Source organism: Solanum stenotomum, unplaced genomic scaffold (assembly GCF_019186545.1).
Source record: "Solanum stenotomum isolate F172 unplaced genomic scaffold, ASM1918654v1 scaffold14088, whole genome shotgun sequence".
NCBI classification, from domain to species: Eukaryota; Viridiplantae; Streptophyta; class Magnoliopsida; order Solanales; family Solanaceae; genus Solanum; species Solanum stenotomum.
The window spans coordinates 16,329-33,231 of record NW_026022866.1 but is presented as its reverse complement, the minus strand read 5'-3'; the positions used below and the strand labels follow the sequence as shown (position 1 = coordinate 33,231).

General features: G+C 32.7%; 1 protein-coding gene across 1 annotated transcript; it reads left to right on the top strand.

The window, feature by feature from the left end:
• Positions 1 to 9,943: 9,943 nt before the first annotated feature.
• LOC125850124 (uncharacterized) lies at positions 9,944 to 10,555 on the top strand. Its single transcript, XM_049530019.1, has 2 exons — positions 9,944 to 10,066; positions 10,184 to 10,555. Exons 1-2 carry the CDS (start codon positions 10,006 to 10,008, stop codon positions 10,447 to 10,449), a joined length of 327 nt encoding a protein of 108 aa, XP_049385976.1. The 5' UTR covers positions 9,944 to 10,005; the 3' UTR covers positions 10,450 to 10,555.
• Positions 10,556 to 16,903: the final 6,348 nt, after the last annotated feature.

The following is a 16,903-nucleotide window of genomic DNA, read 5'->3' as shown; positions in this document are numbered from 1 at the left end:
AAGGCTTCCTTGAACTCTACTCTTAACTCTCTCTTGAATTTGAATTATGAATTCAAGAGTTATGATTCATGATATGAAGGATCTCAATAACAATATAGCTATTCGATAATTAGGAATAGAACTTTTAAAAGAAACATGAATTCAAGAACTCAAAATCAACTTATCTCAAGAATACTCAAATCTAGGGAAAGTATCCTAGACTACTCTTTTTCTGATCTGAAAGTAGATGTAGGGCGTGAGGACGAACTAGTCCAACACTATGATAGCCTTACATACCTAGAAGAACAAGATTCTTGAAGAATTTTGAAGAATCTTTAAGAATCTTGAAAAATCTTGAAGAAGAACTTGATTAGAAGCCTTGAAACCCTAGCTTGAAGATAAACAATCAAGACGACCTTTCTTGAGATTCTCGAGTTAGTTTCTTAAAATCTCTATAGCCAAAAATTATGATTTTCATGAGTGAAGATGACAATCTGATTGTTTTGAGCTTTTTAATTAGTCAAAAAATTCGTTGATGGTTTTCTTGGAGGTAAAACGACAAAAACGATTATTTTCAATATTTTCCCGTCAGCTAATTCGTAACAGCACTGTATAGGTTACTAAAATAGTCATAACTTTTTACTCAGATGTTGGATTGACGTGAAATTGGTGGGGTTGGAAAGTAGATTCAATTACCTTTAATTGGATAAGCTATGGCTCACGTAACTCTTAATATTCTAAGAGATATGGTTGTTTAAAGTTGACCCAAGCATAATCTTACATCAAAACTTAATGAAACTTCAAGAACACTTATCAAGAACGAAATTACGCTGAATAAATCATGATTGGTGTGTGGGTGAAAGAACTCAACACTATAGAAACTTACATACCTCTTAGGGATTAAACCCATGGCGAAAATCCGCAACAAGATGCAAGAATCTCGACGAACGCTTTCATCCTTTCTCTTTTCTCCTCTTTTTTCTTCTTCTTCTTTTCTCTTCTTGAATTCTCAACTAAAACCCTAGGCGTATTTTAGGATTATAAAACTGAACCTAATAGGATTAGACCCTTAAAATATTACTAAAAACGAATTAAATCTGATTGGATAAGGAAAAGACCAAAATACCCCTCTTTATTTTCGGCTAACTTTCCTTAACTGGACAACCTATCTTCAAAAGGCCATATCTCACTCATCCAACCTCAAAACTTAGCAAACTCGGCGGCGTTGAAAAGATAATTCAAAGGTCTTTCCTACGGTATCTAGTAGCACACCTAAATCATCCTGAGCTAGGAGTTATGGTCATTTGAAGTCGACCCAAAACTCATACTTAAGTATAACTTGCAATATTTCAGATTTTGCTATTTCCAATTTAGTTCTTTTTCGAACTCAAGGTGCTACATCTAGTGAACTTAACACTTAAGAAATTGTAATTCCTCGAAAAAATCCTACTCACAACGAAGGATGGTTCAAGTCTTAGTTTGAAAATTTTTCTAGGGTGTTACAAAAGCGACGGACAAGGTGGTTTTGTCTGTGGCTTTTCTGGATTTTATTTTTGAAAAAAACCCAGAAAAGTGACGGACAGGGTTCTTTAGTCCGTCGCTTTCCTGGGTTCTATTTTTTGAAAAATCCAGAAAAGCGACAGACGGGGTCTTTTAGTCCGTCGCTTTTCAAGATTCTAAAAAAATTAAAAATTAAGAAAAGCAATGGACTTCGTCTCTTTTTGAAGATTAAAAAAAATAAAAAAAGCAACGGACGGCGTCACATTTGTCAAAATAAATAATTTTTTTTTAAAAAAAAAAGCGACGCTATCCGTTGCTTTTTTGCGACGCAGTCCGTTGCTTTTGAAAAGCATCGAGCCAAAAAGCGACGAGATTGACTGCATTGCTTTTTTCCGTTTCTTTTTGGCAATTTTTTTAGTAGTGTCTTAACACGAACGATCTACATGTGTTAGACCTTTACTCATACTCAATATCATGTCAATGCACGTGCACAATATGATATCAATAAAATGGGATGATGAGACATCTCTATAAATCAAATGTCGCTATGACATATAATCACCTCAATTATCTCAAATATACGAATTCAATAAAGAAATATAACCACACATAAGTAATCAGGTCACTAACACATCAGCTAATGCACGCATATGCTTTGGCATTCTCGAATTACAATCTATCATATTATAGTAATAAGTTTTTCCTTTAATAACAGTGCTACTCGTACCAATGCCCATCACACCATTGATACGTGTAATGATCCGGTCGGTTATTTTTGAAAAGTTTCATGAAATTACCATTTTACCCCTCTTGTTATCGACCTTGAGTCTTTTATGATTGAGTTTGAAAGGTTTGTTTTGAACTTTGAGTTAAAAGTTGAGAATTTGGTGTGTTTGTGAGTTTTACAGGCTAAGTTTTTAAGAAAGTGATTTTTGGGGTCTTTTAAAGTTTCGGGTGTCGGAATGAAATTATGTTAATCCCATTAGTCCCGAAATCTAACAATTGACCTTTTGACTTTCGGTAATTGTTACTCCATGAAAATATAAGAATAATCTATCTAATTAGACATACATTCATATCATATTTATTAATTCAATCTATAACTTCAAATAAGCACCTATTATTTCATTATTTATTAATTATGTATTAAATTTGAATAATTCGTGTGCTGTTTGTGATTGGTCTGCAATCTCAAGACCGGGAAATCCATAATATTAAACTTAATCTATTAAAGGGATGCCTTGAATAAAGAAGGCTTGATGAAATTATCACGCCCCGAACCTACACCATGACGCGACTGGCACTCGAGAAACCATTGTTTGTCCCTAAGCGAATCCTTGGCTTGGCTCAACACTCAATGGAAGACTTATTCAACATTAGATAAACTCAAAAGTAAATGTTTTCTCAAACAGTCTCAAAAAAGATAACTCAGAATATTTTAAAGAAAACATTCAACTGGCCAAAAGAAGCAACTCAAGTCTAGAACATTAACAATTGAAAATGAAACAGACTTCTCAAAACTCTACTGTTTATAAGGCCTCTAAGTACTACGATGGATGTCAGGACAAGACCACCGATCATCCTAATAAAAGCAAAGTGTGGAGCCTTCTGGAAAGCAAGGAGGCTCACTAATCAAACTCTGGGACTCCAAGTGGTATCAACAGAGCGCCTGTTGATGACCCTGGTTACCTGTATCTACATCATGAAAGATGCATGCAAAATGACGTAAGTACATGGAATGTACGAGCATGCAAGAGGAACTTTAAAGCACAGGCATAACCTTGATATGATAGAAAGAAAGAACATACTTACCTCATCTCAACTCAACTAAACTCAAAGATACTCAAGGATACTCAAAGATACTCTAAGCTACTCAAAGATACTAAAACTCAGAAATACTCAACTCAGTTCAAGAATACTCAACTCATTATAAAGCAACAATAAAATATACAGTATAAAGAAAACTTTGAAAGTAGTAAATTACAACTCAAAGTATTTAAAAATACAATGCTAACTTTTTACTCGTATTTGGGAGATTTTCTAACCGACAACCATCACTATGATCTACGTGATGAAACATCATTTCGCCCATGTTGCCAGAACTCTAATATACCTTGCCAAAGTATAATACATCCTCAACTAAGTGGATCCACTAAGCTATGCTTAAAAATAAATAAGGAATCATCTAAAACGTATGACCCTTTACCCATGTTGGCATACATGGTTTATGAGGACTTTGAGTTGTCTGAACTCATCTCCATATCGGGGCTCAATACTACTCACAATTAATATAAATCATGCTCATATGTTTAAAAACATTTCCTCATCCTCAACTTTGGTATTATTACTCAAAAGATTCTCTTAAAAGAGATAGTGCTCAAAACTCCTCATGAACTCATTTGGAAATCTAGGTTTCCTTTCATTTTAAATGTAAAAGTATTTACACTTGGGAATACTTAGTTCCCATATATTCATTTTGATAAATGAAAACTCAACTCTCCTCATCCTCATACTCAAGTACTCAAGTCCTAAAACAAGTTTTAAAAGTTTGCAAAAGACTTCTCAACTGACTCAAAACAACTCCCTTGAACTTTACTCTTAACTCTATCTTGAATTTGGATTATGAATTCAAGAGTTATGACTTGGATATGCAGGATCTCTGAAGGATTAATGAAGATTTTAAGCGTGGATATAAAGTAGATAACATTGGTACGGTTCAAGGGAACTCACACGGAAAGAAGGTCGGAAGAGTAAGGGACCTGGCGACCCTGACGCACTGAGTGGCGCGGGGCGCCAACTCGAAAACTACTGAATAGTAGTTGGTGCGCACTGATCCAACATTTATATTAGTAGAAACTGGAACATGCTTATTATTCTGGTTGGTCAAACTTTGAGCAAAAAGCTGAATTAGCGTTCCAAAATTCTGCATTCGAAACTTCTTGATCTAGGACTAGAGGAATTGCATTAGCATTGCGTACATTAGCATTCCATGTGTAAGCTTCTATGAGAAGGCACGATCTTAAGCGCAAAACGACGGATTAGAAGGTAGATCATACACATGCACGATAAGATAGTAAGAAAATGAAGTTTTCCTAAAACACCTCGTAGCCTCCCTCTCATTAGATGTGGTACACTTCACACCCAAGAAAAGGACTCTACTTAGTGCGGCTTTTCAGACATCCTAGGACACTTAAACCTAATGCTCTGATACCAAGTTTGTCACGCCTCGAGCTACCCCTGAGACGCAGACACGGGACCTAAGACCACAAGTGATGTCAAGCTAACCTTGCTGGCATGATCATGAGCATGCTAAAGATAATAAACTGATGCGGAAGCTAAATCATAAATAAAAATGAAAAGATAGGGAATACCCATATACTTTAACTGAGATAAATGAAAACTGATGAGTTTAATGCAAGGAAGATATTAAATCAATACTAAGCTGAATCTAACTATGTCTGAAAATAGCCTCTAATAGTCAAAAAGTGTTGATCAAAGTCAATTGTAAATTCTTTTTCTATTTCTTCTTAAAATTCAAGCATTACAACAAACGTGATAATGTGGATATGTCAAGTTCTTAACTTCTTAAATCAGATTCTATGGTTTTAACTCTTATCTTTATTAGAAAATTGTCAACTTTTACTTTTACAGTTATGTTAACAATTCATATAATGATTGTCTTGGTGAAAGAATGTTTTTCAACGTTAAATTGATAAAATATTATATAAAACTTATAATTGAAATTTTTTTGAAGAAACCATTTATAAAAAATATTAAGTAATAATTTGAATTTGAAAGTGTAAGATGTTTTTTTAAAACAAAAATACATACGAAGTCTATTTGGATTTTAGGCATCAAATAGAAATTTTACTTTAGGTCTCTGATTACGTTGAGCCGTTCCTGGGTCTTATAAACTTAGGGTGGATTTAAATTCACTTGGAATGAGATTAGGGGGTAAATAATTATATGTAAAGTTAAAGTGCTAAAATAAATTTTGGTTCGGAGGTGATTTTATGTATTTTCTCTTCAGTCAATTATCATATGGGCCTGTAAACATCATAATCTTTCTTTGGGCCACCCTATGATTTATATTCCCAACTACCAAACAAATCATGAAACATGTTTTTATTTATTTATTATTTTTTAAATCTCATGAAACATTCTTGAGTGATCCTCTTTAGATATTTTATTACAATTCAAATTTATAATGATTTTTTTGGTTGCCAATTGTCAAGAAGACTGAAAAGAAACATTAAATGTGCATTTTGTAAGAATATGGAGTAAAATCTTGGCATATTACCAGGATTTTTTACTTGACATTAATTTGACATGACTTATTTTTGTAACAAATTATAGTAATTGTCAAAAATGTTAAAAAATTCTGATAAATCGTCAGAATTACTATGATAATTGTCAAAATTTTGACCATAAATCTTGTCTAATCTGGAAGATCTTTTCACCATTTGATCTAAGAGACATTATCATCGATAACAACAAAAAAATAGTGATGTGGTTATTTTAAATTTTATCTTACCAAATTATTGGGTAATTATGTCGGTGAAAATAGAAAATATTTAATGAAACACTTACAGGTGCATAAAACCTAACCACCAACTTGAAAAAAAAATCAAAATGTGTGGGCACAAACTCTTAAATGATTCTTAATATTTATTATTTCCTTTCATGACATAAATTTTTTTATTTCCAAATCTGTTAAAAACAATAAGATCTTATGGATTATTTTTCTTTAAAGTCAATGAAATAGACTTATCATTTATCATCCTGTCTCTATTTCACCAATAAATAACACCAAATATCAAATAATTATTCTGCTTATCAGGCGTATTTTTCAGCTTATTAGTATTTTTTATAGGGAAAATTGTATAAAATATTAAATTATTAATTCAAAGTAAATGCTATAACCACAATTTGATTTAATTGTAACCTGTAACAAACTGTTGTCATTCGCCTCTCTCCCTGAAATTCTCGCTCACCACTCTCGTTTCTCGCTGGATCCCTTGCCTCTCTCACTTTGATACAAACACAAAGTATAACTTGCGTTTGTGTTTGTATAAAGCGAGAGAAAATTGTATATACAAATACATATATATTAGTCCTATACACTTATAATTATACAAATACAAATCTTCCCCTGCCCAGTTTTCTTTTATCTTTCTCTCTTCCTCACTTCATACAAACACAAATTATACAATTGATTCTTTTGTATATATATATTGAAACAAATTATACAATTGATTCTTTTGTATATATATATATATATTGAAACAAATTATATAATTGATTTTTTTGTATATGTATACCGAAATATACATATTAATAGCCATAACAAACATAAAGTTTTCTATGGAGCGCAATTATATAAACTATAACTATAGCATACAAATATGATTTTTATGATTGCTAAACCTAAAATTTACTCTTCTTTATATTTATCTTCGTCTTTGGAATAAATATGTCAAATAACAATGATAAAAAGGAGAATGAAAATCAACTTGCATACACGTCAATTATTCTATCGGGTATTTATTATTTCTTATCAATATTAGATATCAGATAGTTCTATTCATCCATGTTTTTATAATTTTTTTGATGAAGTAATTTAAAAAGAAAAATCTACATTCTAATGACTTCGTTCATACACTTAACATTGTTTATACAACACATTGTACAAAAATGTGGCATGTTCACATCGTTAGGAGTAACCGTTATCAAGAACCGACGTCTCATGTCGACCTAATGATGTTTATATTGGTATTGATGTAAACATCGGATGCATATAAATTTGTACTATTATCTTGCTCTTAAACAATTCTTGTAGAACTTTCTATGGAAAATACTGGGAAGTTGTACTATGGTGGAGCAGCAAAATCTATTGTAGTAATGAAGACAACCACCTTTTTGTTACTAGCGTGATGTCCGAGCTAATTTACTCACACTTCTACAATTTCACGAATGTCAATTATATCTCTCATCAACGTAGGTATCGAATAACTTCATCCACTAAGATTTAGGTGGATGAGAAGAAATTACCTAGTATATAAATATATGAGTAAATATTATATGTTCATATAGTTCGAAGACCATCAAACTCCCTTAAGAAAAGTTGCACCATCTAAGGGACGGAGGTCGATCTATAAGATAAAATAGTCTATAATATATATAGAGTTTAAGTTTTGTACATCGTCGGTGTACAAAATTTTTTACACCATCAGTTACTTTTAATGAGATTTAACCATAGTAACTTACTTTAATAATATAACATTTACTAAAAAAAAAAGCATCAACAAGGTAGTTGAATCAGACTTGGATTCTAACCAAATTATTTCCATAACTAAATTATTTTCTTCCAAAGTACATCACTTTCTTCTCAAGGAACTTCAACTCCTATATTTTGCTCATCTACATTTAACTTTTCCATTAATCTTGCAAATACAATTATAAATGTTAGATAACTTACAATTAATTATAAATCTGATCATATAAATAGTCAACACGTTCACTATAAAATATATTTAATATTAGTGAAAGTCAATAAATAAAATCCTTCCCAATGATCTAAATAGCAAAGCTTAAGTATTGGGGACAATATGAAGACACTTTAAGATACAATATTCACCTTTCGGGAGACTATGTTCACTTGTTTTTAGTGCATTGAAATTCTTTTGCTCGTGAAATTGTGTTCAAAAGGGCCTTTTTTATGTTTCTAAATGAGAAAAATGTGAAATTTGTTCTAATTGCATGACGACATATCACTAAGTAGAAGAAGCGTGTCAAGTTTCAAAATCGTTTGACACTTTAAAAATTATTTCTTACCAGTTGACAATGTGATGTTATGAAAAAGTTTGGTGCTGTGAAGAATTACTTGAGCTATAGAATAAAAGTGAAAAACCTACGATAAACATAGTAATTGTAATTAACTTTCGAAAAAAATAATTTCACTATGGAAATTATTTTGGTTAGAATCCTAGTATGATTCAACTACCTGTTGATGTTCTTTTTCTTTTTTTAAGTAAATTATTGATTTTCTTTTTTCATGAATTATGATTATTTTATTAAAGTAAGTTACGATGATTAAATCTAATTAAAAGTAACTGATCATGTAGAAAATTTTATACACCGACGGTGCACAAAACTTAAACTCATATATATATATATATAGATTATAGGGAGTTTGACGCTTGGCCTGACTGACTACTTAGCAGAACAATTCATATTCAAAATCATTTTCACACTAAATAATTGACCTTAACATCTAAGAACAATTAAGAATCACTCAGTACAATCTTATTTACAAATGAAGAATGGTTCGAGTCTTTACTTAGAAATTTTCAATATATTACAGTATGTCTCATAGACCAACAACGAAGAAGTAGTGACATGAGTATATAAGAAAATAATCCTTTAATTTTACAAGTCTACATTATACTTATCAGTCAAGTATCAAATATCACGTAATTTCCAAACATCAATAATGAGAATTAAAAATTTGTCCCCTCCCCCTTAACTGAACAGACCACAAATAGCAAAGATAAATAGTTTTTTTTTTTTTTTTTTTGGAATTAATTTCCTTCCAACGATCAAATCTAAACCTACCCTAAAATATTGAAAAATTAACAATTTTCCATTCTTTATTCAAGAAGTTAATGAATTTTTTTAAAAATTGAATTTCGTAATAACAAATTGAAATTGCTTAACAACTTCAATATTTTAACAAGCATCTCTCTAACAAATAGAAATAGTCCTTGTTTTTTAAAATTAACAAAAATATTCAAAACACTTCTAGTGCTTAAAATGACCTAACGGGTTGTTACAAGTATATAAGATTAAAAGTAAATTACCAAAGTATAATATGAGTAAATATTATATGTTCATGTAGTTCTTACACCATCAAACTCCCTGTAAGTAAATTACCAAAGTATATATATATTACTATCTGTTTATATAGTTCTAATATAACACCATTAAACTCCCTGTAAGGAAAGTTGTCCCTTAGAACCATCTAGCTAAGAGGTGGAGTTTGATCTAAAAATATTTGTGTATATTATATTATTTTTATCTAGAAGGACCCTTATCTATAAAATAAATAAAAATAATATATATTATTTTATAATCTATAAGGTAAGATAATCTACATTAGTTTAATACTCTCTCTTTCTTATTTATTTTATATGATGTAGTTTGACTTAACACAAAATTTAAGAAAGAAAGGTTTTTAGAAATTTGCAATCTAGAATAAGTGATAAATGTTTGTGTAAATCATTTTATTAATGGTAAGATGAACATTTTAAAGTGAAATTGTGGAGTACTGAATATAAAAATGCATGTATCATTTTTTATTTAAGCAAATAATGCTTCATAAAATATATTTATTAAAAAAGAAAAAAAGAAAGAGATGAACCAAATGTAGTAATATGTTTCTATAAATACCACATTGGTTGAGAAGGAAACTCACCCTTCACATATTCTTCTATTTTCCATTTTCCAATCAAAGTAGCATTACACAATATGGCTGGAGCACGTCTTAACTTTGCATTTTACTTTGTTGTTGTCCTAGCTGCAACTACTGGTTCATTTCCTTACCTTCCATCTTATCACACAATTTAAAATTTTATTAGTGTGGGCTAATTTAATTAATTAATGTGTCTATTAATATTTGCTAATTAATTATATTCATGATATGCAGTTACTATGTCTCGTTCACCAAAGCTGCAAGCAATGGGTGCGCGCGATATGTCAGTTGATATTGTAGCGATTGAACAAAAATTAATTCCGGTTGGTGATATAATAACTTGCTTGAAAAGATGCTACGTGCAAAGTGATTGCAACGATGGATGGCTTTGTACAGATTGCGCGAATGATGCATTTGATCAAGGTGGAAAGCATTGCGACAAGTTTACTGCTTCTGGACAAGGATATTTCGCCATGCTCACTCGTAGTCAAGCTAATTAAGGAGGCTGGTCATGAATTTGCAGTTTACTGCTGCAAATTGAATGAAGAAATAAGTTCGTTGCTTTATGTTATGTTATGTTTGTTAAGTTCACTGCATGTGTTAAGTCTCTTGTTACCTTTGTTCCTGTTTGTGTAATAAATAATAAGTGGACTTCTATGGTTGCTTTATGATAAATTAATGTAAGCAATTTGGCTTGTGATTGTCATTGTTTATGATCAATTATGCAGTTTAGTTTCCTTTCATTCCTAGCTAGTATAACTATATTTATTAAGTCAAATTATTTCAAAATCAAAACTAAATAGTTATTGGAGATTATTGGTAGTATTAAATCTGCAAAAGTTGTTTGAATAGAGTATTTTTTAAGAGTAATATGTATAAAATTTTAGAAGAGTGAGTAGTATCGACATGTGTGCTGAAAAGTAATAGCAAATTTAACAATTAACTTTTGCCTTTCAATATTTGTTACTGTATGAAAATATAAGAATAATCTATTTAATTAGACATACATACATTCATATTTATTAATTCAATTTATAATTTCAAATAAATACCTATTATCCCATTATTTATTAATTAGGTATCACATTTGGAATTAGATACATAAAGATACATCACTCTCAAAAATAGTCTAACAAATTTACTCCAGCCCCAGGGTTATTTGTCGATGATTAGAAGGTAACTTATTTATGTATTTAAAAATGGAATTAGTTTTCTTGATAGAATAAAAATGAATTTTTATTTCTAGATATTTATTAAATGAGGAAGGATAAATATTTGCTTCTATGATTATTGATTAAAGTTAAGATATAATAATTATAACGCTATAAAACACAAAAAATATTTCATTGATTCAATTCACAAAATATTTTTACTGTTGACCCCTTTTGTCTCAAATGTCAATACTCTCTCAATCGTATATATACAATACTTTTCAGAAATACATCGAGAGTTCGTGATTCATGGGGGACTCGCGAGGTCGATACATCAACACAGACGATCTTCACGTGTCTGTGCCGACAATCTCAACGCACTATTATAAAATAAAACAATCCCCAGCACGTACGATCTCCACGTGCCCAACTTATAATCATATATAACTTGATCTCACTACTAAAAAACTGCTAAAAAATGACGGACAGCGTCGCTCCAAAAAAGCGACGGACTAAGAGATGTCGTCCGCCGCTTTTTAATAAAAATAATTATTTTTAAAATTATTTTACAAAAAGTGACGGACGGCATCTCTTAGTCCATCGCTTTTTTTGCAGATTTTTGCACTAAATATATATATAATTAATAATTATTTATTTAATATATATATAGAGACGCCGTCCGTCGCTTTTTATTAAATTATTTATAAATTAAAAAATAACCATCTTGTCCGTCGTTTTTAATTTACTTTATTTTATTAATTAGTTTTTAAAAAAAGCGACGGACGGCATCTCTTAATCCGTCGCTTTTCATTAAAATATCTAGTCAAACATTTTTAAAAAGCGACGGACAGCGTCTCTTAGTCCGTCGCTTTTTAGTCAAAATTTTGGTCAAATATTTTTAAAAAAGCGACGGACAAATAGACGTTGTCCGTCGCTTTTTCTGCAATTTTTTTGACAGCAGAAACTACTAGTTTCTGTTGCTCACCTACAAAAGCAATTCAATTCAACCCAATCAATCCCAAAACATTATAAAGAAGCTACACAAAATATAAAACAACAAACTTAAATTAACATTCAAAAATATCTAAATCACAATTTAAAGACTTATAAAGACTTTCAAAATTCGTTTCAAGATTTCAAGTAATTCAAACTTCAAATTAAGTTCAAATTATATTCAAGCTTAATTAAATAGTTCATAAAGACTATATTTTATCAGCATTTCTAAAGTTCAACCTAATGTGTTATCCAGTAACATTTTCAGTTTGCATGTTCAGTTCGAGCTATCCAGTAACTTACAGAAACTCAATCATAATGTGTTAACCACTTAATCTATTGGGAGTAGCATAATACCAAGTTAGACTAGGGTTCAGTGTACCCATATAGTCCCAGAACTATGAGCCACGTAGGTGTAAGTCCCCTTTGTGGACAATATCAGTTAGTGATCAAGCTAGTCATGCCTCTTTATATTTGGCCGGTTATATTGGGTCCTCTCGATGGGGCGTATACATCGAACTCCACATTTAGCTCATGTGATTTTATTATCGGTTATTAGTAGCTCCCACAGTTCAGTCAGATTCTATTGCATTGACCTCATTTACAGTACAGTCCGTATACAGTTTCAGCATGTTATAAATTTGGTCATTGCATTCAGTTAGCTCAGTAGTCAGTATCTATATCATGTTCAAATTATTTCATTGCTTATTTGCTTTGTTCAGTTATATGTTATTTCAATAGTACTATATCCAGCATGCACAGTACCTTTCAAGTACTGACGCATACATGCTCTACATCTTCTCGTGATGTAGGTTCAGGTTCTCAACATCCAGATCACGCTTAGATTGATTCCCGATCTCTAGTTCAGCAGAATCAGTGGTGTGTCCTCATTCTCCGAGGATAATAGTCATGAGTTTCTTTTTTGTATTTTTAGTCCTTTAGTTTCAATTTTGCTAGACTTAGATGGGTCATGTCCCAGCATTTCTAGTCAGTTGGAGGCTATTTTCAGACATAGTTAGATTCAGTTTAGTATTGAGTTAATATCTTCATTGCATTAAACTCATCAGTTTTCATTTATCTCAGTTAAAGTATATAGGTATTCCCTATCTTTTCATTTTTATTTATAAAATAGCTTCCGCATCAGTTTATTATATTTAGCATGCTCATGATCATGCCAGCAAGGTTAGCTTGGGATCACTTATGGTCTTAGGTCTCGTGTCTGCGTCTCGGGGGTAGCTCGAGGCGTGACAAACTTGGTATCAGAGCATTAGGTTTAAGTGTCCTAGGATGTCTGAAAAGCCGCACTAAGTAGAGTCCTTTTCATGGATGTGAAGTGTACCACATCTAATGAGAGGGAGGCTATGAGGTGTTTTAGGAAAACTTCATTTTCTTGCTATCTTATCGTGCATGGGTGTGATCTACCTTCTAATCCGTCGTTATGCACTTAAGATCATGCCATCTCGTAGAAGCTTACACATGGAATGCTAATGCAAACGCAATGCTAATGCAATTTCTCTAGTCCCAGATCAAGAAGTTTCAAATGCGGAATTTTGGAACACTAATTCAGTTTTTTGCTCAAAGTATGACCAACCAGAATAATCAGCAGGTTTCAGTTCCTACTAATAGAAATGATGGATCAGTGGCAGCTAAAGTTTGAGATTTTGTTAGGATGAATCCGCCTAAGGTTTTTTTGGGTCATAAGTTGGTGAGGACCCACAGAACTCCATTGATGAGGTTAAGAAAATCTTTGGAGTGATGCAAGTGACTGGTAATGGTAGGGTTGAGTTGGCATCCTACCAGCTTAAAGTTGTGTCTCACATATGGTACACTCAGTGGAAAGATTCAGGGGCTACTTTATCTTTTGTGACTCCCTATATAGTACTCCCTCCGTCCCATTTTATGTGGCAACATTTGATCGGGCACGGAGTTTAAGAAATAAATGAAGACTTTGAAATGTTTACCAAATTGCCCTTTAAAAAGTAGATTCACTTTACTCTCTCCTCATAATGTATTGGAGTATTATTTTAAGATTAAGTGGGACCAACAAGGGTAAAAGAGAAATTGTACCTTTAAAATACTTACCATATAAGGTAATGTGACATTCCTTTTGGGACTGACCAAAAAGGAAATGGTGCCACATAAAATGGGACGGAAGAGTAGTAATTGAAAGTCAAGAGAAGGGGGAGGTGAATTAAAATTCCCTACAGTCGACTTACTACTCTGGTCAGTCGATTCACCTACACATTAGTAAAATAGATAAACAGTAATAATAACTTGCAGTAAGTAAATAACACAGAGTATTTTTATATTGGTTCGGATCACCGATGTGGTGTCTAGTCCAGTCCCCTTGGGTTACAAGGGTTTCCTTAAGAGCTTGTTGAGAACTTGGGTATTACAGAATGTTACAATTAAGAGTCCCGTCTGATATGCAAAACAGATCTTCTTCTTCGATACAACCTCTACCTGTATAACCTACATTCAGATCTTTCTTTCTCTTTTCTTTTCAATTGTTCACTCAAGGGTGTACAAAGTTTTATGAAAGATAAAAGAAGATTACAATATAAGTTCAAGTGAAGTGCGTACTTCACAACTGAGGCTTAGGCGAGGATTATATAGTATCTACGGGATACTCTTGTTAAGGAATAACCCAAGGGATTTTTATCTCAATTAAGGATAATTGAGATATTCCTTGATTGAGGTGATTTATTGATCCATGTCCATATCATATATGTGCATGGCAAATCGCTTATTATCCTTCTCGATTTTGCTAGCGTGATTTGATCAGCAGCTCTTGAGCCCTTGGCGTGATTTGTTGCTCCATCTTGCTCAACTTGGCTGGCTTGATTTCTTTCCTTGTATGATCAGTATATCTTGGATCTTTGACTTAATTTGCATCTCTTACTTATATGGATTGTTTGGTTTCATCTGTCAATCAAGGTGAGATGTATGCTGGTTTTGGCCCATCTGTATGTTGATTCTAACTTCCTAGATAGATATTGTCCTTTCTATTAAGTCAGTCAAGTATTCTTTTCCATCTTGGTGTAATCAAATATTCTTTTCTATCTTGGTGTTGTCTTCATAATATTATTTTCCATCTTGGTGTAATCAAATATTCTTTTCCATCTTTGTGTTGTCTACATAGATACTTTCTTTTTTATTTCAATGCCTGCAAGGATTGTGAGTATAATGTTAAATGTCTATTATCAAAACCAACTGATTCTAAGGAGTTAACAGTAATCTTAGTTGTCAGTCCAGAAACTCTTTGAGAACCTTCTCAGTCTCTACTCCAGTTGGTGACCCAGTTATAGCTAGATGGGTATATAGAAATTGCCCTGTCACAGTCTCCCAGAAAGTCACCTTAGTAGATCTTGTAGGGTTAGAAATGGTAGACTTCGATGTCATTCTAGGCATGGATTGGTTGCATTCCTGTTATGCCTCAGTCGATTGTAGAACTAGGATTGTTCGTTTTCAGTTTCCAGATGAACCAATCTTAAAATGGAAAGGTAGTAGCTTAGCGCCTATGGATCGATTCATTTCTTACCAAAAATGATTTCTAAGGGGTATTTCTATCATCTAGTTCGGGTCAAGGATTCTAACTCTGAAACCCCAACTCTTGAGTCAGTTCCAGTGGTTAATGAGTTTCCTGAAGTGTTTCCAGATGATCCTCCTAGAGTTCCTCCCGAAAAGGAAATCGACTTTTGAATTGATCTTCTTCCAGATACCTAGCCTATCTTTATTCCTCCTTATAGAATGGCTCCAGCTGAGCTTAAGGAATTGAAAGAGCAATTGAAAGACCTTCTAGATAAGGGCTTTACCAGACCTAGTATTTCGCCATGGGGTGCACTAGTGTTGTCCGTGAAGAAGAAAGATGGTTCTCTCAGAATGTGCACTGACTATAGGCAGTTGAACAAGGTCACAATCAAGAATAAGTATCTCATCCCTAGGATTGATGACATGTTCGACCAACTTCAGGGTGCTAGTCATTTCTCAAAGATAGACCACAGATCAGGTTATCATCAGCTTAGAGTAAGAGATAGTGGCATTTCGAAAAAAGCCTTTAGAACTCGGTATGATTATTATGAATTTAAAGTTATGTTATTTGGACTAACCAATGCTCCTGCAGCTTTCATGGATTTGATGAACATAGTGTTCAAGTAGTACTTGGACTTGTTCGTTATCGTCTTTATTGATGATATCCTCATTTACTCTAGGAATAAGGAAGAACATGCGAATCATTTGAGAGTTGTTCAGCAAACTCTCAAAGATCGCCAGTTAGTTACAAATTTAACAAGTGTGAGTTTTTGTTACAATCAGTTGCATTCCTTGGGCATATTATGTCTAGTGAAGGAATTCGAGTAGATTCCCAGAAGATAGAAGCAGTGAAACAATGGCCCAGACCTACCTCTGTTACAGATATCAAAATTTTCTTGGGTCTAGCAGGCTATTACAGACGGTTCATGGAAGGATTTTCATCCATAGCCTCACCATTGACTAGGTTGACTCAAAAAAAGGCTAAGTTCCAGTGGTCATATTATTGTGAGAAAAGCTTTGCAAACTGAAAACTAGGTTGACTACAGCTATTGTCTTGACTCTACCAGAGGGTTCAGATGGTTATGTGATCTATTGTGATGAATCCAGGGTCGGCCTAGGTTGTGTGTTGATGCAGCGAGGTAAGGTTATAGCTTATGCTTCCAGAAAACTTAAGGTGCATTGGAAGAATTATCCAACTCATGACCTCGAGCTTGCAGCAGTGGTGCTTGCACTCAAGATTTAGAGACACTACTTGTATGGTGTTCATGTAGATGTGTTC